This window comes from Callospermophilus lateralis, chromosome 7, assembly GCF_048772815.1.
Source record: "Callospermophilus lateralis isolate mCalLat2 chromosome 7, mCalLat2.hap1, whole genome shotgun sequence".
In the NCBI taxonomy this organism is placed as follows: Eukaryota; Metazoa; Chordata; class Mammalia; order Rodentia; family Sciuridae; genus Callospermophilus; species Callospermophilus lateralis.
Genome location: NC_135311.1, coordinates 81,065,626 through 81,092,668, shown reverse-complemented (window position 1 = coordinate 81,092,668; position 27,043 = coordinate 81,065,626). Strand labels below are relative to the sequence as shown.

The window sequence follows — 27,043 nt, the reverse complement described above, 5'->3', positions numbered from 1 at the left end:
GAACAGATTGGCTGGGGTTGTGGCTCAGCAGTAGAGCGCTCACCTAGCACATGCAAGGCCCTGGGTTCAATCCTCTGCACCACATAAAAATAAATAAATAAAAAGGTATTGATCCAATACAACCAAAAAATAAAAAAAAAATGGGAACAGATATCTTATTTAATTTACTTTTAGTAAGTAATGCTAATAATAACTTTGCCTTTATAAACTGTGATCAGTTTCTTACATGATTAAAATTTTAGTCAGCACATCACATCACACTTTTGTTAATAATATAAGAATCAAAAAAACATTTTCGGGGCTGGGGATGTGGCTCAAGCAGTAACGCGCTTGCCTGGCATGTGCGGGGCGCTGGGTTCAATCCTCAGCACCACATACAAATAAAATAAAGAAGTTATGTCCACCAAAAACTGAAAAATAAATATTAAAAAATATTCCCTCTTTCTCTCCTCTCTCTCTTTAAAAAAAACTTATTTTCAAAATATTAAAGCTTTTGAAATATATTAAACACTTGTGAATAATAAGTAGGTACTTGCGGAAGAAATAGTAATGGTGATAATTTATTGGAACCATTCAATGTCAATCTGGCAATGCAACAAACATTCCCTGTCTAAAATCTACTTATCTTAGGTTATAGTGTAGGCAAGCAATTTACTGTCACAAATGTCAAGCATCAAAATGTGATACAAAGATACAACAGAAAAATCTGAGTTGGCATCAAGAACAAATTTAGAACCACGGCATGGCAGCGCACTCCTGTAATACCAGAGACTCAGGAGGCTGAGACAGTAGAATGGCAAGTTTGAGGCCAGCCTCAGCAACTGAGCAAGGCCCTCAGCAACTTAATGAGACTCTGTCTCAAAAAAATAATAATTAAATGGGCTGGGGATGTGGCTCAGTGGTAAAATACCTCTGGGTTAAATCCCAGTACCACACACACATAAAGAAAGGAACCAATATACAAATGCAACATAACTTTTACAATACACATAAGGAAAAGAAGCCTCAGGGTTAATCAAATCTAATCAAACGATAAACAGAATAAGTTAGAAGTTAACTGTTATAATTTCCTTTTTCTTATTTTTATATGACTGGAAATTATGAAAATTAGGTGATCAATCTTCACAAGTCTATACATGTACTCTAAGTCTCTTGATCCAAAGGGAGAAAAATCTCTAATTTAAGACATACTATATTTCATTATATTCTATATAGTTTTTAATAATTAGTAAAACGTTCACAGTAATAAAAATGGAGGTAGAGAGGGGAGGGAATAAGGAAAAGGGAACTGAATTAGTACCTTCCATTCTCTAGCAAAGAAGGCCTACCATCCTACAATCAGGTTTGCTAGAAATAAAATAAATACTTAAATCATTTTCTTTTCAGATCATTAGGTACTTTTCCATCTTATTTGTTTTTAATCAATACTTTACTTTTTTTCCCATATTTTTCATTGGTATTTTATTTTGAGATAAGGTCTAAGTTGCCCTAGCAGGCCTCAAACTTACAATCCTCCTGCCTCAGCCTCCCGAATAACTGAAGTAATAGGCGTGTGTCACCATGCCTGGCCTGCTTTTCCATCTTCTGACAGGTGGGTTTCAATCTCATCTTTATCTATCACTCTATACTCCTCCCAAAAAGGAGAAATGACACATTGCAGACATTTTAAGAATATGAGTAGGTTAGGAAGGTTTCCTTTTCAAATTTCAACCACATGAAAATTTTTTAAACTGCTAACTATTTGGTATCTTAACTAAATGGGTTTAAATTACCTGGACACTGTTTTCCTGTGTTTGCTGAGGTTGTCTTACATGAGGCAATGAAGGCTGAGTTCCTAATTTTCTATCCAAAAATACTTCTTTGCTGCAAGCATAACACCAGACTCGAAGAGTGGTGAGGTTCACAGTTAGATAATGCTTTGTCTCCTGTATAATTTCACAGGAGAGGGAGAAGAGGAACCACAATTAGATATACTTGAAAATATTTTTTCAAAAGATCACAGAAGATAAACTGCTGGCCTTTGATGATTTGTGATATACCCAAAAGAGCTAATCTAGAGACTCAAAAAAACTGTTCTTCCAATAAACTGCTAAAGCATAGTGAATAGTAACAATACCTAAATCCATTAGAAGTTACTCTATAACCCATTTCCCCCTACTATTCATTATATAAAGATAAATGGGAAAATGTAAAAGTATAAGACTACTCTGCAGTCAGCAAGTAAGTAGAATATAAGAAATAATGAAACTGGGGATGCAGCTCAGTGATAAAAAACACATTTGAGGCTCCAGTTCAATACGCAGCACTGCCCCCGACCCCCTCCAAAAAACAAAAAGGGAAAGAAGGAGAAAAAAATGACAGACAATAGCAAGTAACTATTCTAGGAACTGAGAACAGCAAAAAAACAAAACTAACATGAATCAAAGCACACAACAGCAAAACAGCTCAAGCAATAGGGAATATGAGATCTTGAATAAATAAAACTCCAGTCTTTCTCAAGTTAAATTCTGCAAAAGAATTTTAGCCCTGCCTGCAGAAAATGATGTGAGTGACTAATTTCTTGTTCTCCCAAGGCACACATAGCAAGTACCATTCTAGCTTCACAGAAGCAAATTATGTATAATGATGCCTTGCAGTTCTGAGTATTTCGGCTTAATTAATTCTCTTGAGACTTACTTTGTTCATCTTAAGACAAGTTTGTTCGAGAAACTTGTAGTTTAGAATGTGAAATCTACCTAATACTATAAAAGTTCATGCCAGGGCTGGAGATGAGGCTCAGCGGTAGAATGTTTGCCTAGCATGTACAAGGACCTGGGTTCAATCCCCAACACCACCAAAAAAAAAAAAAAAAGCCAAACATGTTAATAATTGAAAGATGCATGCCAGAGTTACACAGGAAGCACCAAACAGAGCAAAACAAAGACGACACCAGTTAGGTGACAGGAAAAGGCAATACAATATGAATTGAAATATAAAGCTAGCTAGACCATGTCATATACTTACATATTGCTCTGATTTCAAAATCCATAACCTCCTAATATTCCAGCCATGAGTATTAAGGCACCTCAATATACCTGGATGCATACTTAAATAAGTATTCTCTGAATTATAGGTTCATTCTAATATTGGTCTTCTTTGCAATTCCCTTCCCTACTTACCAACACACTTTTACTTTTAACTCATTAAAAAAAAAAACCAAACTTGAATTAATAATACTCCATTGACTTTTTCTTTCTTTCAGCCATCTTGAATTAATAATACTCTATTGACTTTTTCTTTCTTTCAGCCATCTTAAAAATTGTCTCAAAGAGCTTATGGGTATTGCTCAATGGTACAGTGGTAGAGCACAACAAGCTCAGAATATGCAAGGTCCCAAGTTCAATCCCCAGCACACGCGCATGCATGCGCGTTTACACACACACACACACACACACACACACACACACACACAGAGGTTTACATTCTACACTGTCTCAAAACAAGTTTTTTTTTTAAAAAAAGTTTTGTATTAAAATATATTATATACATACCTGAGAATGTATGGTGCTGTGATCTACTTGTGATTCACCACAGCCAACATATGAACATCTATTCTATAAATAATCATACAAGAAGGAAAATATTTTATAACATGAGAATGTATAATAGCATTAAAACCACATTTATAACCAGATCTTAATTACATGTTTTAATGATTACTTTTCATAGTAATTTAACTTAAAGGTACCAGGTACAAAATGAAACCAGAATATATATTTCTAAGTTGAAAATTATGTCACCTCTAATAAAAGGCAAGCATAAAATATCTCAATGACTAAAAACTCTATAAGAGCCTTCTAAGTTAAAATTCTTCCAAAATTTAAAGTTTAGTATTTTGTTATCAAATAGTGATGTCTTAAAACTATGCTCATTTATGAAATTCTAAAGTGTCAAAATTTTTTTTGGTTATCATTATTCAGATCTACATTTATACTATCAAAATTTTCAAGAAAAAAAAAAAAAAATATATATATATATATATATATACACACATACCTCCAGGCATGCCCAAAGATTTGGTCCTCTGACTTTACAATCCTGACAAGTACCCTAATGAAAGGAAATTTTAAAAGACAATATTTGTTATATTGACACAGCCAAAGATATACAATTCTCTAATAACATCATACATTTTTAAAATGAGGATTCATAAATAATATTTTATTAAAATGCACATTTGGGAGAAAAGCCAAGTATGATTTTTTTAAGAAAGATTAACATCTTACATGAGATTTTTGTATCAAATCTTCTTTTGTTATTTCACCAACTGAATCCAAATGTGGACAATGATTTCGAAAAGCTGACATTTTGTTAGAATTTTTTTCCTGTTTCCCAAAGGTTTCCAAATGAGGCAGTATCTACGGAAAAGTGACCCAAAAATTTTAATAAGAAAATGCTAACATACTAAAAATCATTGGGAGTGAAAAATAACATATGAATGATAAGTTCACAAGTTTTCCCTGCAAGAGTATATTTTCAAACATCCCGAGATAAGTTTAATAATTGAAATTAATCTGAACATTGGAAATTTCTCTATCTAAACATCTTATTAAATTGACACCCATGGATAAATTGGTTCTCCATGACTTTTCCTGATCTTTCCTCCTTCCCTTTTCACTTTAAAAATATATTTTTAGTTGTAATTGGACATAATACCTTTATTTTGTTTTATTTGTTTTTATGAAATGCTCAGGATCGAACTCAGCACCTCACACGTGTGAAGCAAGTGCTTTAAAACTGAGCCACAACCCCAACCCCAATTTCACTTTTTATAGATAAATAAAAGGGAGGAAATTCAAATTACCCACTTCTGAAGCATTTTTATCCTTTTTTTTAAGATTAATCCTTTGGCTAGAATAAAAATTGAAAAGAAATGTCAAATGAATCTCATTGCAGAGGCACATACCTATAATTCCACCAACCTGGGAGGCTGAGTAAGGAATATCACAAATTCAAGGTCAACCTCTGCAACTCAGCAAGACCCTGTCTCAAACAAAAAGAAAGGAAAAAATAAAAAAGGCAGCAGCAGCAACAGCTCTTCCTGTTTCCTTTTGTAGTTTTGCCTACTCCTGTATCAATCAGTGAATATGTGAACAATTTGAAGTCTTGCCATTTCTTTATATTCCCATCCCAGGCAATTATCAAAATATCTGCCACATGAAGGAGTTTGATGAATGTGGCTTTAACCAAAGCCCATTTCAAGTTTTGTTTGTGCTTCTGGTGACATATCCAACAAATCATTGCCAAATCCAAGTATCGCCCCCATGGTTTCTTTCATTGTTTTTTGTTGTTGTTGTTGTTATCAGAGATTGAATCCAGGGGTGCTTAACCACTGAGCCACATCCCCAGCACCCCCCACACACCCATTCCCATGTTTTCTTTTTTTTGGTGGTGCTGAAGATTGAACCCAGGGCCATGTGCATGTGAGGCAAGCACTCTACCAACTGAGCTAAATCCCAAGCCCTTTTTTTTTTTTTTTTTTTTTTTAAATTTAGAGGCAGAGTCTCGCTGAGTTGCTTAGGGCCTCGCTAAGTAGCTGAGGCTGGCTTTGAACTCACAATCCTCCTGCCTCAGCCTCCCAGCTGCTGCGATTATGGGCATGTACCACTGCACCTGGCTATCCCCCCCAAGTTTTCTTCTAAGAGTTTTATAGCTTTAACTCTTTATGTTTAAATCTTTAAAATATCTGAGTTAGTTTTTGTACAGAGTAGGACCCCAATTTTATTCTTTTGCTTGTACTTATACAGTTTGTCCAACGTCGCATTGAAAAGAATGTGCTGCTAGATGTGGTGGTGCACAACTATAATTCCAGGTATTCCAGGGGCAGGAGAATCACAAGTTCAAGCTTGGCAACTTAGCAAGACCCTGTCTCAAAATAAAATTTAAAAAGGGGCCCTATCAGGTCCCCTCTAGCCCTGCAAGAGTTCTGTTTCTATTTACACTTGAATAAATCCTACTATTACACTCACTCATCCTTGTCTGTGGATTTCTCTTCAAAAAAATAAAAATAAATTCAATAAAATAAAGAGCTTAGAGGATATAGCTCAGAGGCCCCAGGTTCAATCCCCAGTATCACAAAAATAAAAAATAAAGACACTACCTTTATTCTTTATTGTTTGCTTACAATGAGTTTCGAGAATCTATTTTGTTATACTATCTGTTAATAGGATAATAATCTGAGTACAGAGGCTATAGACACTATTTTGATATTTTATAGTTACAAAATATACCTCCTCACTATTCCCTTTTAGTTTCCTTGACTATTCTCTGAACATACTAGAAAATATAAATTTTGCCTTTTATTTCCCAATATTGATACCAATTATTTAATTTGGCATTTTAATGCATTTACTAGAACTGGTAATACAACACAGAATACAAAAGTGATCATGGACATCCCCACCAATTTCCTATTTTTAATGGTTCTGATGTTTAAGATACTTGCTATCACTTTCTTGTCCATTTAGTTAGTTAGAAATGTTTTTAGGCAGGGGTGCAGTGGTAATCCCAGCAAATCTAATTTCAGTGACCCTAATCCCAAGGACCAGGGAGGCTGAGGCAGGGAAGGAAGATCCTAAATTCAAGATCAGCCTCAACAACTTAATGAGAGGCCTCAGAGGCCTCATCAATTTAGTGAGACCCTCAACAACTTAGGAGGATGCTGTCTCAAAATAAAATATAAGGGCTGGGGATGTGGCTCAAGCGGTAGCGCGCTCGCCTGGCAAGCATGCGGCCCAGGTTCGATCCTCAGCACCATGTACAAACAAAGATGTTGTGTCCGCCGAAAACTAAAAAATAAATATTAAAATTCTCTCTCTCTCTCTTTAAAAAAAAATAAATAAAATAAAATATAAAAAGGATTAGGCCACAGTGAATCCCACCATTAGGTACATCCATAACAATGGGTTCCTAACTAGAGTAAGACATGGTCGATGCTTGTACAATTATATCAAAATGTCTACTGTCATGTATAATTAAAAAAGAATGAAAAAAAAAAAAAAAGACTCGGGATTTAGCTCAGTAAAGCACCAGGAATTCAAATCCCACTACCAAAAGGGCGGGGAAAAAGACTTGATGGGGCTGGGAATGTAGCTCAGTGGTACAGTGCTTCCCTAGTATGCACAAGGCCCTGGGTTTGCTATGCAGCATCAAAAAAAGTGCAGGGGGCGGGGGAGAGGAGTCTTAATGAACTTTATCAAATGCCCTCTCCACAGCTACTCACAGCTCACTATATATTACTTGCTTCATTTGCTGATATGACCCATTTATTAACAGATTTAGTACTTAACGATGCTTGCATTGATGCAATATACCATATGCGTCAAAATGTATTATTAATCTGTTGCTTTACACTTATATTCTATTGTCTAGTATTGTATTTAAAGATTTTGTCTTTCTATACATAAATGATATTTACCTATTCGGTAGCATTTTTATCAGAGAATGCATTGGGTAGTTTTGCATCATCAATGGTGGAGAGTAGCCGTCATTATTATGATGATGTGTTCTTCATAAATTAAATGAAACTCAACTGTAAAACCATCTGCTACAATGCCTTTTTCAAGGACCAGTCTCTAATCATCTTTTCAATCCATCGATGGAAATTGATCATTTCAAGTTTTAATCTTTTGGGTAAATTTCACTCATATTTTTCTATACCACCATCCATTTCCTCTTGAAATAACTTTTGAGATCATAGCATTACATGTACATTCTCAAGTAAATCTGGAAAAAAATGATTCTGTTAATCTCTCCTATATTTTTGAAGAGTATATGGTATTTCCCTCCTTCCTAATCTTACATATTTATACTCAATTCTTTTCCCTTCTTTAAAAGGTTTACCTAGTTCCTTGATATTTGCAAAGAATCAGGTTTGGGATTAATTTATTCTTTCCACTATTTTTGCTCTGCTTCCAATTCCATTAAATAGTTTTATCTTTAATCCTCATATCCTAATTTTGGTTTTCGTAATCTCTAAAGGTGAGGACTGAACCCTTTTTCTCTTAATTAATAAAAGTATTTAAACCAAGCTAGATGAAGTGGCTCATGCCTAGAATTCCAGCAACTAGAGAAGCTGAGGCAAGTAGGATCACAAGTTTGCAGCCAGTTTCAGCAATTTAGAAAGACCCTCAGCAACTTATAGAGACCCTATCTCAAAATAAAAATAAAAAGGACTGGGGATTTATTTAATTCAATGGTAAAGTGGCCTTAGGTTCAATCCACTTCCAAAAAAAAAAGCATTTAAACAAACATTTTCAAGCATAGCATAGTGGTTGGGTTGTATACAGTTGGTACACACCTGTTGTTTCTATTATTCAAGAGGGTGAGGCAAGAGGGTCACGAGCCCAGGAGTTTAGGAAAGTTTGAGCAATATAACAAAACCCATCTCAAATAAGAAAAAACAAAAAACCCAACTATTCATTTCCTTCTAAGTACAACTTCTGGTGCTTGCCAGTGAAATGGAACTGTTCTCACTGCTTTCTAAATAATGCTCTGAATGCTGTCTCAAAGGAAAGAAATAGGGTCAGTGAATTAAAAAGAAACTTTCAAAAAGATGAATTTTTTTTTTAAGTTTCAAGTTAAAAAAAAGGCTAAAGTTAAGTTCTCTTTATTCTGCTACTTAAAGAGAATTCAAAGAGAATCAGTGCATGTAAATAAAAGGTAACGAATTTGTAGCAAGGCTAAATAGTATTCCATATAATTAAATACAATGCTATGAAAATAGAAGGTCCTTAGTTATCTAGTTGTACTAAGTATATTCACTATGTTAACAAAATGATTCTTATATTTGACAAGGATTTATTGAAGGAAGGTACTTAGATTCAGGAGGACAAGACAAATTTCTTAGTTACTTCAATTCCTTCTCAAAGTACACATCAAAAGAATGTGTTCTTCACATAGAATAAGGCATATCTATTTTCATTCTAGTCTCACAATTGTCAGGGGAGATAGGTATTAAGATACTAAACAACAAAACAGTGAAAACTATCTTAGTCCACAGCATGGATCCCACAAAACTCAGATTCCCTCAAAAATACAAGCCTGTGGCTCACAGATTGGGAATCACCAAGGAAGCACAAAAAAATCCAAAATTTACATGGAAATTAAGATTTTTCCATAATTTGATCTCATTTTTATCCTTATGTTAGTTTTTTATTGGAGGGTTTTTTTGTTTGTTTTAATTTGGTATAGAAGACTGAACCCAGGGGTCCTCTTCCACTCAGCTCCATCACCATTCTTTTTTATTTATCTATTTTGAGACAGAGTCTAAGTTGCAGAGGCCAGTCTCAAACTTGCAATCGTCCTGCCTCAGTCTAAGCCAAGTAGCTAGGATTACGCATGTGCCACTGTACCTCACCTGTTCTTACTTTTACAATCTTACATAAATTTTAGATAAAAAGTTCTTTTAGATTTTTTTTATTTTTAGAAGTTGTAGATGGACAACATACATTTATTTGTTCATTTTTACGTGGTGCTGAAGATCAAACCCAGTGCCTCAAACGTGCTAGGCAAGTACTCTGCCACTGAGCTACCGCCCCAGCCCTCACATAGTTTTTTCTATCTATCCTAACTGGATTATTGAAGTTCTCATCCATAACAGTGACAATAAATATCAAGTGAAATTTTTTCCAGATGGAAATTATTGCATTCATTGGCTCTACAATATACAGCTTTGGGGGCTCAACTGCCCATCTGTACTTTAGGAGCTCTAAAACTACTTCTGAAGATACTGCTTGTAATGGAGGGTAATATTCTAGTGCTAAAATCTCCAAGTTTCAGTCTTGGAAAAAAACAATTTGGGTGGGGAGGGTCTTGAAGATTGAACCCCAGATTTACCACTAAGCTACATCCCCAGTCCCTTTTTTTATGAGACTCAGTGACAGTGCATCCCTGCGTTCCATCCACAGTATCAAACACAGTCTCACTAAACCAGCCTTAAACTTTTAATCCTCCTGCCTCAGCCTCTAGAGGAGCTGGGATTACAGCCACCACAACTGGCTCAGTCCTGAAATTCTGCTCTACCATCCTATCATAGCAGACAACCAGATACTAAAATTTTAATATAGGAAAAGCACAGGGACCCATGCTATTAATATTTTGGGTATACATAAAGGCATGGTAACCCACTGAGAGTCTTTTAATATTGAGAAACTAAGTCATTCCATGGCTTAGTCTCTTCCAAAAACTCAAGCAATTCATTAAAAAAAAAAAAAAAAAAAAATCAGTCTCCACTGATATAGCTCACTGGTAGAGCACTTGCCTAGCTCTTATGAGACCTGGGTTTAATTCCCAGCACCACAATACACACAAACACAAAATCAAAATCAAATTCATGTGACAGAGAAAAAAAATTATGTCAGGAGGACTATTAACTATTTAATAGGTATAGGTAAGATTAATATAAATCCAGCAGAGGTCTTTATTAGCATGTGGCAGAACTGCTAAATCCTTTTTTGTTGTTTATTTTCAGATGGGATCTCGATATGCTGTCCAGACTGGCCCCAAACTCCTGGGTCCATGTAATCCTCTTTCCTTAGCCTCCAAAGTAGTTGGGACTATAGGCACAGACCACTATGCCCCGCTATAACTATTCAATATTTTTAACCAAAATATCACTAAAGTTACAGAAAGCAGGCTACTGAAAACTGATTATAAGCTTAAAATCATAAACATTAGTTGCTAAAGTATTTACGAAAACAAGCTAAATTGACAAGGTGACACATGCCTGTAATCCTCAGAAGGTTGAGATAGAAGGATCACAAGTTCAAGACCAGCCTCAGCAACTTAGCAAGACCCTGTCTCAAAACAAAAAATGAGGGGCTAAGGATGTAACTTAGTTGTAGAGAGTGCTTGAGTTCAATCCCTAGTACCAAAGGAAAAAAAAAAAAAAAAAAAAACTACCATGTAAAGTAAGGCTTTAAACTGGGCACAATGGCAACTCCTATAATCCGAGTCATTCAAAAGGAGGAAGTAGGAAGACTTCAAATTCAAGGTCAGACCCCATCTCAAAATAAAAAAATCTGGGGATTGTAGCTCAGTGACAGTGCACCCCTGCGTTCAATCCACAGTACCAAAAAACTTAAAAATTAAAAAAAAAAAAAAATGAGTCCACAAAAAAGGGATTCAAGTATTTGGATTCTAGATCATAAAAGATATATGAAACAATGAAATTCTTACTCAAAGGCTGGGGATGTAGCTCAGTGGTAAAGCACTTGCCTTGTATGCTCAAGGCCCTGGGCACTGCAAAAAAAAAAAGAGAGAGAGAGAGAAATTCTTACTTAATTATCAGCAGAAAATGTTTTAGAATAAAGTAGATATCTGGTTTAAGTGCATTCATTATATCTTAGCACATATAAAGGGCTTAAAAAAGAGTGATAATAGTATTTAATAAATAAATGATAACTATTATAAGGAACAAGTGAAAGCAAGGATGTGAACACACACACACACAAAAAAAAAAAAATTTGCAGAACTTGATACATGTGTCCTAATTATTTGAACATTATCACCAAAGAGGAAGTCTTTCTTTTCTGTAAATCCAATCAATTGTGAGATTTTTGATTCGAATATAGATAAATTATCAAAGAAGCAAGTTGTTCTCCATAATTGTTGCACAGGTTAGACGACCAACTGTCATAAATGTTTCGAAGGACAGCATTTTACACTAAAAACTCAAGATTCTGTGATTATAGAAAAATTGATTTATCAATAGTTTTAGCTTAGACTATGATTCTAACAGTTCCAACTAATTTAACTAGTTCAAGGGTATAGAAGAACATTTTGAATATTATTCTTCAAAATTATATTAATAGCAAGAATACAATGACTCATCTTTCCATAATTATCATAGAAGAAAACTGCTATCCAATAAAGGTAAGCCAAAAAAAAAAAAAAAAACAACTGATTATCAGTGAAGAGTGTAATAACAAGTAGAAAAACATATTTCATTTTGAATCAAACCACAGTATTTGTGGAGATATTTTAACCCATGAAATCTGCTGACAAGCTTTTTTTTCAGTAATAGGCACTGAAGATTGAAGTTAACAAACATCTTAAAGAACCATGTTTCTTGTTCTTTAAACATTTTTGTAGAATGAGAAGATTACAGTCTCACAAACAGTCCTAAAATTTTTACCCAATCATTCTTTTCACTCAAACCATAACAAAGAAATTCAGTAATAATTTATTTCCCTCTTTCTAGAAAGATGTGTCATTGGTCCTCAACAATCTAATTAATGAGAGCTTTATTAAGAAAACTACATTGTTGATTAGCTGATTCTTTACCTACAACCTACCTGTTCTAGAATCTAATCTTTTTTTAATAATCTAATATTAACAGTGCCACATTAATCATTCTAAAACATAGCTGCAATATAGCAAAACTTACATCAAATAAAATCCCTTGAGATTTATAAATCTCAATTAGCATTTCCTACAAAGAAAAAAATTCTGTTCAATGAATGACAAAGCATGGTCAATTCTAATATTATCTAAATAATCATGACAAACCTCAGAAAGAGAAAATATGAATACAACAGAGTTCTAATAAGAGGCTCAAATAAGATTATGTTAACTTCCATCCCAAGTCTCACTTCTGAGTAAGATAGAGGGTTAATAAGAAAGTACACTGGCATTAAGGGATAGTCATTAAAAATACTTATGTATGCTATGTAGGAACATGGAAAAACAAATGCAATCAATCACATTCAAGTGAAAACTACTTGAAGAAAAAGTTTGTCAACCCAGGTGTGGTACCAACTAGTGAAGTTAAGGCAGGATAATTCCAAATTCAAGGCCAACCTCAGCAAATTAGTAACAACTTGTCTCAAAATAAAATTAAAAAATGGGGTTGGAGATGTAGCTCAGAGATGGAGCACCCCTGAGTTAAATACCAAGTATATAATAATACCAAGTAATAATAATAGTAATAATAATAATAATAAAAATACCACCTCCAGCAAAAATATTTTTAAATTCTCTCCTTCATAATTTTATAAACAATTAAAAACTATAGGAAATGATCTCATTTCATGTTACATTTGGTCCCATATTTTCACCATATACTGTATTTAAGGACTGTGCCAAGCCCTGCAAAGAGACTAATTCAACAAAAGCTTACAATTAAGTATGGGCTAAGCATTACAAAATCTGGTGGGAAGGGGGCTTGAAAAATAGCTCAGTGATAGAGCTCTTGCATAGGATGTGCAAGGCCCTGGGTTCCATCCTCAGCAAGTGCGTACACGCACACAACCCGAAAAAAAAAGTGGAGCAGGAGTGCCAGCATTGTTCTACTCTCTATCCTATTATCTTTTGGGAAGCCATCTACACTCTATTGCTACTATCCTCAACACCCTGCAATTCTTTTATTCTTCTAACATAACTAATTTGGCGTCAGTTCTCTATCACAAGCTATCTAACTTTCAAACCTCCGTACCATCTTGTGATTCCCTGCTTACTGTCAGTTACCAAATTCTACTGTTTTTCACCACTTCACAGCCCACACTTCTAGAACACAAGCTAAATTCAGGCTTTCCACGGCTGGATTATTCAAAAGAATGCCTGTTAATAGACAGAGTTGCTACCTGGCCCCATATCCTTCCAACTTACCTCAATTTTTAATTGTAACTTATTTGGGAAGTTTCTAGGAGCACAAACAGCCTCCTACCTCAACCATTTCTCTGCTTCTCTCCTCAGTTCTCCAGCACCTTAAAAGCTTGCTTAGTTCTAACCAGATCAACTAGGATATGTAGGGAGTATTTCGGGGGCACTCACAATCAGTAAGGACTGAGGGTAGGTAGAAAAACAGCAAGGCCCCATGCCATTGGCAAGATAATTCTGAGGCAGTTACACAAAAGTCTCCATAGTTTTATGCCCTTGGTTATCCATTCATTATTGGCTTTTTTCCCTTTTCTGACCTTATTTCCTCATTTACACTTTCTGGCATCTCATCTACACCCATATTGTCATCTTAAGGTCTGAGTTCAATCTGTGCTTCAGAGAAGTCCCAAAAGTGATGCTGTCTGTTATATGCATGTATTAATTCCCAACAATATATACAATGAATACATGTCAATTTAAAAAAAAAATTGACAGTGTCAAGATTATCTTAACCTAAAGCCACCCAACAAATCTTTTAGTTTATCTTCTCCCAATTACAGCTCATTCTGCATTCATGTGGATCACATCTCTTCTGGTCAAATACCTTGAAAGAAGTTCTTCTTAGTTTAATTCCTATTACTTACATAAATCATAAATTATTATCAACCAAACCATTATACTGATCTTGTCACAAATATGACTTATAAAAACCTATTAAGCATTCATATTTGAAATGTCCTCTAGGTCATTGGTATGGGGAGGGTGAGGGCCAGTAAACAAACAAAAAAAAAAAAAAAAAACACCCTCCAATGTTCACCTGTCCAAAACCTTTCAAAGCTCATCATGTTGGTAATGTGTAGCTCAGTGGTAGAGAGCTTTCCTAGCATGTGTGAGGCCCTTGAGTTCAATTCCCAGCACCATGAAAAAGGGAGGGAAAAAAAAAAAAAAAACACCTCATTCACCTCAAATATTACTATTTCCACCAAGGCCCAATCACATGTAATTGTGTCCCTCACCCAAATTCTCAAGAATTTTTATAATTTCCAATAAGGCACTTACTGCAGTTGTAGAAAAAAAAACTACCTTACTTGAGTACAAGACCTTGGAGTACAGAAACCATGTTCCACTCTTTATTATTTTTCAAAGGGCTTTGCCCTCAGACTCAATTACTGACCAATTACTTAGTTGTCTTTTTGTTGTTGTTGTTGTTGTTGTTTTTTGTTATGTTTTGGCCAGATTGAACCCAGGGCCTCGTGGAAACTAGGCAAGCACTCCACCATTAAGCTATATCCCCAACCCTTTCTATTTTGAGACAGCCTTACTAAATTTCTGAGGCTGATCTTGAACTTGTGATCCTTCTGCTTCAACCTCCCAAGTAGCTGGGGTTATAGATGTGTGCCCAGTGACCTACTCAGTCTTTTAAAATAACATTTAAATGCAACATTTATTTTGATACATGTTATTTCTTAAATACCACTAGTATTTATGTATTCTTAAAATACCAATTCTCATTTATATATATATGTATGTATGTGTATATATATACACACACACTATATTGCACATAATACTAATTGTCATTTATACACACACACACACACACACACACACTATATTGCACATAAATCCAAGTATCTTCTTATAGATAATTAAACCAACAGCACTTATCTCAGGCTCTTTTTAGAACTTTCCTACTTATCAAAATGCTCCTGCAATCACATGTAGATTTTTTAAAGTTTTAATAAAGAAATAGAGCTGTTACTCATTCCTTTCTTTAAAAAAATAAATAAAAGACATTTCACATTTCTCACCAAAAACTTTTCAGCATATTACAGAGTTCATTTTCCCGCAGTCTGTTTTATGTGATAGGTCAGTCACAATGCTCCAATCTTAAACTATTTGAATTCCAATTTACATCAAGGCAGCTGCTTTGGCAACATTATTTCAGGCTTAAAAGAAATTCTGATCCTTACACAATCTTGAAATGCTTCTGACATGGGGAAAGACTATTTCTTAACATTCTTCGGAAGATTGGCATAAAGATCAAATAAGACTGTAAAGTGAAAGGTCACTGAAAATTCTAGTAGTAATACAAAATATAAGAACTATCATTTACATAACACTATTTTTAAATCACCTATTTATTACCATCTAATTCCACTGAACTGCAGTTATGTAAAAATATTTGTTTATTGATAGATTATATAGAAAAATTTTTAAAAAGAGCTAAAAAACACACAAAACTGAAAGTTGACAATAAACTAGATGAAAAACAAGAAGCAATCATAAGTATAGCACACCTCTGGCACACAGGTCAAATATTTTAATCCAGGAATACTTTTTGTTCTCTTTCTTTCCGCTTTTGTGGTACTGGGGACTGAACACAGGGGTACTGAATTACATCCCCAGTTCCTTTTATTTTCTGAGACAAAAACTGGACAAGTTGTTGCGGCTGGACCTCAAACTTGCAAATCCTCCTGCCTTGTCTTTTTATTCAATCCTGACAAAGTAAATTAAATAATATAAAATTCCCAGCATAGTGTAACTTACTTTTTCTTAAAATTATCATTTTTTCAATAAGATTCCAATTCTTCCCTTATTTACAGTAACAGCATGAAATCACTAACAATATTTATATTGGGTTCAAATCAAACAGCCCGCTACGAACATGATTTGGTCAGATCTTCGAGATGATACAATTATGCCATCTCGATCAGAAATGGAAAGAGGCCAGTCTCATTACTTTTTGTAAGAGAGCTTCCTTTAAGAAAAAAATACGGTGAAGTGAAAAATTTTATAATTCCGCATTTCTATTATGCAAAAATCTAGAAATTCCTGTAGTAAAATTCGTCTTTTTTTAATTCTCTGCTCTTGCCAAGATTTCACCCTCCAGCTCAATTTTTAATACTGATTATATGAAAGCGGAAAGTCCCCAAAATATCTGAGTGCAAAAGAGTGTTTTTGTTATTTCAGAAATATTTAAAAGCGTGGGAAATCAAACATTATGGAAATTTGCTCCAAACAAAAGCTGCTGATGGACAGACGGTAAGAATGGACTTGACCCAAACAAAACACGATCTAAGAAAAATTCCAGGGACGGTGACACTTTGGTTTTCTCCTTCAACAATGAATAACGGGGCCGCCCGAACGGGTCTGGCCGCCCCAGTAGCGCCGCAAAACGAAACCCAGAACTGGAACCGGCGCGCTGCGGGGCTTTCAAGGGCCCGCGCCCATTGGGAGGGGCTCGCCGCCAGGTGGGGAAAACCAGCAAAGGAACAGAGCCCCTCTCCTCGGCCCACCTCACCCCTCCCGCCTCCAGCTTCCAAGGGAGCGCCCCCTGGGGACCCTCTCTCAAATTAACTACCGGTTCTCGAGCGCCGCCAACCCCTGGTGGAGGGGCCACCAGGTTATTTCTGCAACGCACAGTATAGAAGGGCCGAAGCCCTTACCCCGAGAGCATACCTCTACCCCTGACCAAGAAAAGGAGTCCGCTGTAGTGGACACAGCCCCGGCGCGCGGGAGCGAGAACCGAGCCCGGCCCTGGAAGCAGGCGAGGAGCCCTAGGGGCCCGCGCCCCTCCCAGATAGCGCCGCGCTCACCTCCGCGGCCTTTCCCGCGGGCCCCGCCAGCGCAGCCAACAGTGGCCTGTGGCCGCACCTCTGCAATTGCCTCTATTCCTCCCCGCGTCTTCGGAGAGAAGCGATGTCGTGTCAAGCGGGCCAGAAAACGGCTCCGCAGCGTTGCCCGCGGGGTCCCCGCCTTCCGAGCCGGCCACTTCCCGCAGCAGCCGCAGCTTCTTCCGGTGTCTCTGCGGCCGCCGCAGGCGTCTCGGGCGTCTCCGGCGGGCAGGGCGGGGCTGCGCGGAGAGCCGGCCGGGGGGCGGGGCCGTGGAGCCAGGCCCAGGTGCAGAGACCCAGGCCTGCCCTCTCCTCCAGCTTCAGGGGCAGCCAGCTGTACATATTGTGCAGTATTTTAAGTCGTGGAGCATTTTTCGTTTTTTATACATATTATCCCGCTCTTTTACAGTTACACTACACTATCATTAAGCCTTGTCTTAATGCATTACAGAATCAGCATTAAGACTGACCACTGAATGACCTGAGGTTTGCGACCTCATACAAAGAAATGTTAGATTTACCTCAATTCGGCTGTATTCCCTCCTCTCCTATTTCTTCTCCTAACTTCTTTCGGACCTAGATTCTCTGGAAGCAACTGTGTTTCTCTTTTTACACATATGCAAAGAAGAAATTCATCTCTACCATTTTTCCCTAGGCCAATCAGGATCGAATGAAATATTCATTAAAACCTTAGTATCTGCTTAGTGCCTAGAGCTTTGGAGGAGACTTGCCTTCTACTAATGTAACTGTTAAAATTATTTCGATTGATCTTCGAATATGTGCATAAAAACCATTAAATTAACAAAAGTTGTTAAAATTGCCAGCTTCAATCTGTCTGATTACCTCTAATTCTTTGATGTCTACCTGGGAGCATGTACTCAAGTGTTGTGTAAGACATTCAGTATTCTTCAGGAGAAGGGAGAAAATACGGAAATTTCTGCTTATATTTATTTTATGGTAAAAAATGGAAAAAAGAAATGATGCTGCAAAATTCTACATAGGGCTTAACAGTAGGCCTTTATTCTAACCACAAATGATTACCTATCCTAGGTTCATTGAGAGGGAATATAAGTTTCACAATTTGGAACATAGTGCTGCCACTTTTCATTTATCTTCACCCTGTTTCAAGATACTGCATTTTACATGCTACAGGATGTCAGCAATATGGTGGTTAATTTTTATTTTATTAAACATGTAGTTGTTTATAATATGTATATATACTGTTCTGTGAGGAGATAAGGGAGGAATCATAAAAATCACTTGTTCTGAAGCCTAATGAGGTGGCTCATGTCTGTAATCCCAGTGGCTCCAAAGGCCAAGACAGGAGAATCACAAGTTCAAAACCAGCCTCAGCAACTCAGTAAGACCCTGTCTCTAAACAAAAAAAAAAAAAAAAAAAAAAAAAAAAAATAAGGCTGGGAATGTAGCTCAGTGGCTGGGTGTCCCTGAGTTCAATCCCTAGTCCCCCCCTCAAAAAAAAAAAAAAAAATCACTTGTTCCAAATGTTTTGGGAGGCAAAGTCTTTAAAAATTCTCTGATTTAAAAGAGTTTCTCTTTTTTTCTTTTTTTTTTTTTTTTTATTTCTTTTATCTTTCCCAGTACTGGAGACTGAACCCAGAGGTGCTTTATCATTGAGCCACATTCCCAGTCCTTTTTATTTTTTATTGTGAGACTGGATCTAAGTTGCTTAGAGCCTTGCTTAGTTACTGAGGCTAGCTAGCCTCAGCCTCCCAAATCACTGGGATTACACCATGATGCCTGGCTTAATTTAAATTAGTTTTATAGGTTTATTCAAATAAAAACAAGTATTCTAAACCGGGTGTGCACACATCTGTAATCCCAGCGGCTGGGTAAGGTGAAGCAGTAGGATCGAGGGTTCAAAGCCAGCCTCAGCAAAAGTGAGGCACTAAGCAACTCAGTGAGACCCTAGTTGTATATAAAACACAAGAGCTGGGAATGTGGCTCAGTGGTCGAGTGCCCCTGAGTTCAATCCCTGGTGCCAAAAAAAAAAAAAACCATGAAGTGTTGGGCTGGGACTATAACTCAGTTGGTAGAGTGCTTACCTCACATGCACAAGGCCCTGGGTTCAATCCTCAGCACCATACACACACAAAAAAAAAAAAAAAAAAAGTGTAGTAAATCTTCTTTTACTGTGATAACTATTGATTTTTGTAATGTGCTACCTAACAAAAAAATTTTAATGTCTTCAAAGTAAAACAGATATTTTTTAAATGACTGGGACATAAGTGCATTTGAAAGATCTGAATGTTGAAAAAAAGTTTGAAAAATGGGGTGTGGAAATGATTTCATCATTAAGTAAATTATGTGTCATCTATAAGAACTTATTTCTGTCTCAAAAGATATGACTAAGATATGGAAAGTCAAATCAGCAAATGGAAGTTATTTGAAATATATATAATTGATAAGATGCATATACATAAATGTATTGTATTTCCTCAAATCTAACCACCAGGTACAGTGGCCCATGCCTGCAATTCCAGTCACTCAGGAAGCTGAGATAGGACTTTTGCAAGTTCTAGGACAGGTTCAGCAACTTCATGAGACCCTGTCTCAAAAGAAAAAATATAAAAAGGTGGGGGTGTTGCTTCATGCTAAAGTTCCAGAGTTCAAGAATTCAATCTCCAATGCCACAAAAAAGAAGAAAGGAAGGAAGGGAAAAGAAAAAGACAGATAACCAAACAGAAAAACAAGCAAAGTCACCTCTCCCAAAATTCCTGCATTGAAAATTTGTTAGGATATGCTCATCTTACAGTGTTCTAGCATATTCAATTAAGTCCCCAAATCCCCCCACAACCTTGCTTAGTAACTAAGGTCCTTTATAGCTTACTTGTCCTAGAGGGGTTCTAGGGCACTATTCAGGGAAGGCAGATATGAATGGTGCCTAGGTGAGAATAGGCAAGTACCTCTCATAAGGACACCATGTCAAGTCCTGCAAGGGAATGGTCTTCATGAAGCAAATGCACTCTGACATAATTCAATACTTCTGCCAATTTTATCTTCCACAGATTCCCACAATCTCAGTTCATGCTTGGGTATTTACATTTTAATCTTTTATCATTCAATCCAGAATTCTTAATTCTTTACCCTTCTTCAAATAGTATAAATGTATGTATATATGTATATTTGTGTGTGTGTGTGTGTGTGTGTGTGTGTGTGTGTGTGTGTTTACGGGGTACTGAGGTTTGAATCCAGGAACATTCTACTTCTGAGTTACATCCTTAGCCCATTTAATTAATTAATTAATTAATTAATTTTGAGATGGGGTTTCATTAAGTTGCCCAGGCTGGCCTCAAATTCATGATACTCCTTCCTCTGCCTCCCCAGTAGCTAGGATTACAGGCATGTGCCATCATGACAGGCTCAAACGATATCTCTTGATAGATTATAAGGGAGCGCATTCTCAATGGAATTAAACCATTCAGCTGCTCTCTCTGAGAGAAGAAAGCATACATTCCATCATGTGCAAATTCAGCTGAGTCACACTGATTCTGTAGTGGAATTCTTGAGGGGCCATTTTGAGAAATAAACCAATTAACAAAATCTCCCCTCTGAGAGAAAAAATATTACATATCCCACAGTGTGGATGCTCAGTTGCGTTACATTGATTCTAAAGTGGAATTCTAGAGGAGCCATTTGTGGAGAATACAATATGAATTGTATGACCTAAAGTTATGCATCAGAACCAATACTGAAGTCTCTGTTAACGCAAGGAGGGGGGAAAAAAAGAAATGACAGGAAGACAAGGAGGAGAAAAGAAAGGTTAGAAAGAGGGAAGGTGGAAGGAATAAAATTGAATGCTCATTTCAAAACAAATGCCTTCTCATTTTTGCAACTGAATAATGACAATTTATAACAACAATGCAAAAAACATATTTTTAAGGGGAGGCAAAAGGAGGCTGGGGTGTCACTTGGTGGTAATATGCTTAGATTGTGCAAGCCCTGAGTTTGATCTCCAGAACCACCAAGAAAAAGAAGGGATAGGATCTTGCTATGTGGCCCAGGCTGGCCTCAAACTCCTGAGCTCAAGAGATCCTTCTGCCTCAGCTTCCTGAGTAGCTGGGACTATAGGCATGTGCCCCTCTGCCAGCCAAAATATACATTTTGATGCACATGTACCTGAGACTTCATAAGCTTATACAAATGCCATTCCTGAGTCAGGTATACTTTTCTAGGTATTCCCATTCCCTTTCCTTCATTTACTTCCTGGCTCACTCCTACCTAATATTTCCTGTTTAATATAGTTCTCTTCACTTCATTGTTCCCATCTTAGCATCCTGTTTGTTTCCTTCAGATCATTTATTATAATATTTAATTATTTTAAGGGTTTTTTTGTAGGCTTAGTTTTTTGCCTATTTGAACCTAAGTTCAATGAGAACAGTCACTATTTGTTTATCCACAATAGTACGAGAGTCTACCATGAAAGCACTCAAGTATCTCAAATATGGGTGGTTTTGCCCTCACAAGGTGGTATATAAAAATATCCCTGGAGAAGAGTAGGGCAAGAAGGAATTGGTCACATTCCTTGATGTGCTATTTTGAACCTAAATTTAAACTGACTTCTTATAAGTGCCAGATAAACTATTTATTTTTCTTTAGTTGCTAAACAAGATAGGTTTTATGGGGGCAAACAAAAAAACAACTTTCTTCTTTCTCACTGTGATCCCCAAAAATCTCTAAGAATCTCTCTGTACTCCTAGGACAAAATCATAGGCAAAAACTTTAGCTTTTCCAATTAGTCTCATATAATGAAAAGTCCTCCAGTAATTTATTAAAAATTTAAAAACTTTGGTATTAAAAAAACCCTGTCTAGCTGGGCACGGTTGTGTATGCCTGTAATCCCAGTGACTCAGGAGGCTGAGGCAGAAGGATTACAAGTTCAAAGCCAGCCTTGACAACTTACAGAGACACTAAGCAATTTAGAGAGGCACTAAGCAACTTAGCAAGACCCTGGCTCAAAATAAAAAACAAAAAGAGCTGAGGAAGTGGCAAACAAACAAAAAGAACCTGACTGGTACCATGTCAAAATTCCCAGACTTGCCAGGCCTGGTGGCGCACGCCTGTAATCCCAGGGGCTCAGGAGGCTGAGGCAGGAAGATTGAGAGTTCAAAGCCAGCCTCAGCAAAAGTGAGGCGCTAAGCAATTCAGTGAGACTCTCTCTCTAGATAAAATACAAAATAGGGCTGGGATGTGGCTCAGTAGTTGAGTATCTCTGAGTTCAATCCCTGGTATTCCCCCACACACACAAAAAAAAATTCCAGACTTACAAAGCTCAAAAATTCTCTGCTGTTCCTCCCGCTCTCCCTGGCTGATCAGCTTTGCTTTTCTTTTTCTTTTTTTCCTTTTTCTGTACCTGGGTTTGAACTCAGAGGCTCTCTGACCACTGAGCCACATCCCCAGCCCTATTTTGTATTTTATTTAGAGACAGGGTCTCACTGAATTGCTCAGCATCTCACCATCGACTCGCGATCTTTCTGCCTCAGCCTCCGGAGCCACTAGGATGACAGACGTGCCACTGCACCAAGCCTAGCTTTTCATTTTGTGCCCATCCAGGGTGGGAGAAGACAAGAACAGAAAGAATCTTTCTGGACTGGAGTAGTTTTTTTTAGCCTGGTGTCACTTCCCTCCGGGTACAGCTGTCTTAAGAAGATGCTTTTTTTCTTGTGAAGTTGAGGCTCAGTGATTTATCCTTCTGAGGGGCCACTGAAGACATACATTTCAGTCCTCTGGTTCTTGGGGACCCGTCCCTTTTTTCTTATGATACTGGGATGAAGCCCAGAACTCTGGGCTTGCTAGGCAAGCACTCTCCAGTGAAGCTACATCCCTCAGGTCAACAGCCATGTTTAGAAAGGGGTCTCTTACCTGGGACCCTCACTTTGTCCACTTCAAATGAATATATGTATCTCACACCACATATATGAAGCGTGGGCTATTCCTAATCAGTCCTGTGAGCATTTTCTGCTCAGAAGCTTTGGTCTCTTGACATAAGACTTTTCAAAGATGAGTCAATCATTAGGTTTCATTTTCTAAGATTCTAATGGATATATGTCATCCTTTCCAAATGGTCCTCTTGAAGCCTTTTGGAGACGGTTTGAGATGAGGGAGAAGCACCAACTTCTTTCACCCCCATAAACTACCACATAGTGGTAGCTTAATTTGGATGTGGAAGCATTTGGCATTGACATTTTGAGGTCCCTGCCAAGAATCTGTTACCATCTGTTCACTCTTTAGAATAATGGTTTGGGTTCTGTAGCTCAGGGTTTCTAAAAAATGACACTGTTGATATTCTGCATCAAAGAAATCTTTGCTGCTGGGGGTGGTTCCTATGCCTTGTAGGATTTGAATGTTTCACAGCATTTTGGCCTTTGTGCACTACTTGCTAGAAGCACTTCCTCCCATTTGTGTTTGTCACACAAACACAAATGTCTCTAAACATTATGAAACGTCCTCCAGGAAGCAAAATCAGTGAGAATCATGGCTCTAACTGAGGCTAATTTTTTTTTAACTTGGAAGCAAATTTTTGTCACACACACATCAAGTAGAGCACTAATCTCCGGGATATATAAAGAACTCAGAAAATTTACCACCAAAAAACCAAACAACCCAATCAATAAATGGACTAAGGAGCTGAACAGACACTTCTCAGAAGAAGATATACAATCGATCAACAAATACATGAAAAATTGTTCAACATCTCTAGTAATTAGAGAAATGCAAATCAAAACTACTCTAAAATTTCATCCCACACCAGAATGGCAATTATCAAGAATACAAACAACAATAAGGGGCTGGGGTTGTAGCTCAATGGCAGAGCACTTGCCTAGCATGTGTGAGGCACTGGGTTCAATTCTCAGCATCACGTACAAATAAATGAACAAAATAAAGATCCATCAACATCTAAAAATTAAAAAAAAAAAAAAAAGAATACAAACAACAATAAGTGTTGAAATTGCCCTCTCTTAAAAGTGAACTCATTTAATTGACGTCTCATCATTTAACGAACGTCTCCTAGGAGAAGGCTTTTGAGGCTTCTCCAGTCTGTGTAAGCTTTTCCTTTTGATTGTATTCCTTAACATATTCTCTAGTGATGTGATTACTGCTGATTATGCAATACATTGTAATGTCATTATTCTGTACTTTTCCATGTCCTGAACCAAACTGTGAGCAGGGATTTTCCTTACTAATTCTGGTATTTCCAGCATTCAGCATAGTACACGATACAAGGTAGGAGATAAACAAATTGATAACCTTATTTTAAAAAGAAGACAAATATTTCTTAATTTCTTTATATTTTCCAATATAAAGAAATTAAGAAATATTTTCCAGACGAGAGTAGTGGTTCACACCTGTAACCCCAGCAATGTGGGAGGCTGAGGCAAAAGAACCACAAGAAGGAGGCCAGTCTTAGCAAGTTTGGGGCCAGCCACAGCAACTTAGACATCGTCTCAAAATAAAAAACAAAGCCAGGTATGATGGCACACGCTTGTAATCCCAGTGGCTCCAGAGGCTGAGGCAGGAGGATTGTGAGTTCAAAGCCAGCTTCAGCAATATAGGGAGTCCCTAAACAGCTCAGTGAGACCCTATCTCTAAATAAAATATAAAAAAGGGCTGGGATGTGGCTCAGTGGTTACATACCTGTGGATATAATCCCCAATACCAAAAATAAAAATAAATAAATATAAATAAAAATTAAAAAGTGGTCGGAGGCAGGGAGGGAGGAGGGAAATGCTGGGAAGTAATATTGGCCAAATTATATTGTTATATTATGTGCATGTATGAATATGTAACAACAAATCACATCAATATGTATAATTATAATGTACCAATTAAAAAAAAACAAGATACAGGTTAACAAAAATAAATAAAAGGGCTGGGGATATAGCTAAGGTATAAAGCACCCCTTGCTTCAATTGCCAATACCAAAAAAATTTTTTTTAAAAATACACACACACACACACACACACACACACATATATATACATATATTCCAATTTGAAGAAATAGTAATTGTCTTGCCTTTTTCTAAATTTCCTTCATTTAAATACATAGAAGATGCAACTTTTTCAAACCTAATATATTATGTAACACATAAATAATTTATTTATTTACTTTTTATGTGAGGCAGAATCTTGCTATGTTGCTCATGTTGGCCTCAAATGCCTGGACTTAAGAGATCTTCCTGCCTCAGTCTCCCAAGTAGCTAGAACTAGAGGTGAAGCCATCTTGCCCAGTTTTCAAACTAAATTTAGCAATGGCACATAGTTTTCTAGACTTCTATAGTGTCATAGAATTTTTTTGGAAATGCAGAACATGAACTCTTATTTCCATGTAGTTTAACTTAAATTTTATTATTTATATTAAAGTAACTTCTGAGAAAACACATATACCTTTACTCTTACTAGAAAAATGCATACATTATGTATTATTTATCTTACACTAGTATATAAATACCTCCCAGTATAACATAATGGCTCTTATTGGAGTAGCATAGCATTTTCACAAATGCTGAGACAGTGCAGTGAATCACGGTCTAGAAAATTTTCTGGCCTTAGATCTCCAGCTTTTACTACTTTCGTAGTCTTTTCCCCACTTTTTTGCAGTAATTAAGATTTAAACTCAGGGGTGCTTTATCACTGGCCATGTCCTCAGCCTTTTATATTTTTTTAATTTTGAGATAGGGTCTCCCTAAATTGCTGAAGCTGGCCCTGAACTTGCTAAGGCAGGCCTCCAACAGGTGATCCTCCTGCCTCAGCCTCCCAAGTTGCTGGGGTTACAAGTGAAGGGAAGAAGAGAGGAGGAGAGGAAGAAGTAATAATTTGTTTTGGTAACAGCTTACTTGAGGTATAATTCACATACAGTTCACTGATTTAAAGTGAATTCAATTGTTTTCAGTGTATTCATATTTATGTAACCATCACCAGAAACATTTGTACCACTCCCCAAAAATTCTGTGCCCTTTAACAGTCACTTCCATTTCTCCCTATCCTCCCAGCCCGAAACGGCCACAGAATTTCCCTAGTCTGGAAATTTCATGTAAGTAGAATCATATTGTATGTGATCTTTTATGACTAACTTATTTAGTATAATATTTTGGAACCTTGTCCACTTTATAGCATTTATTTATCAGTACATGATTCCTCTTCAGGGCCAAATAATGTTTCATTATGTGACTATAACATGTTCATCAGTTAATGTACACTTTGTGTTGTTTCCACTTTTTTTGTAGTTGTAGATGGACAGATGCTTTTATTTTATTTTATGTGGTACTGAGGATCGAACCCAGTGCCACTTTTTGACCATTAAGAATAATGCTGCTGCTGGACTTGGTGGCACATGCAGTTCGGGAGGCTGAGGCAGGAGGATCGAGAGTTCAAAGCCAGCCTCAGCAATGGCAAGGTGCTAACCCTGTCTCTAAATAAAATACAAAATAGGTCTTAGTGGTTGAATATCCCTGAGTTCAATCCCTAGTACTCAAAAAATAATGATAATAATAATGCTGCTATGCATATTTGTATACAAGATTTTTGTGTAAACAAATATGTGTATTGAGTATTGACTAGGAATGTAATTTCCAGATTATATGGTTATTCTATGTGCAACTTTAATTTTTTTTTTCAGTTTTAAATGGACACAGTATCTATTTTTCTGTGGTGCTGAGGAGGGAACCCAGTGCCTCACCCATAGCCCTATGTGCAACATTTTTGAGGAACTAACTCTGCTCTATTTGGATGTGTATGTACCATTCTAATATGAATGGGTGGTTTTTATTA

The 27,043-nt window shown here is 36.8% G+C and overlaps 1 protein-coding gene across 11 annotated transcripts in view; it reads right to left on the bottom strand.

The window, feature by feature from the left end:
• Usp33 (ubiquitin specific peptidase 33) overlaps nucleotides 1–17,436 on the bottom strand; it is a 52,212-nt gene extending 34,776 nt beyond the window's left edge. For 2 of the 11 annotated variants that reach the window (XM_076863692.2, XM_076863701.2), the window contains exons 1-7: nucleotides 17,296–17,436; nucleotides 11,218–11,280; nucleotides 4,946–5,022; nucleotides 4,266–4,397; nucleotides 4,036–4,089; nucleotides 3,531–3,593; nucleotides 1,773–1,925 (exon numbers count right to left, since the gene is read on the bottom strand). In XM_076863692.2, the coding sequence (XP_076719807.1) occupies nucleotides 1,773–1,925; nucleotides 3,531–3,593; nucleotides 4,036–4,089; nucleotides 4,266–4,346 (351 nt within the window). In that variant the 5' untranslated portion in view covers nucleotides 4,347–4,397; nucleotides 4,946–5,022; nucleotides 11,218–11,280; nucleotides 17,296–17,436. Of the gene's footprint in view, nucleotides 1–1,772; nucleotides 1,926–3,530; nucleotides 3,594–4,035; nucleotides 4,090–4,265; nucleotides 4,398–4,945; nucleotides 5,023–7,456; nucleotides 7,765–11,217; nucleotides 11,281–15,938; nucleotides 15,970–17,237 lie in introns of those variants that run through there. The other 9 variants (XM_077109916.1, XM_076863693.2, XM_077109917.1 and 6 more) reach the window with 9 other exon arrangements.
• Between the last annotated feature and the right edge of the window lie 9,607 nt (nucleotides 17,437–27,043).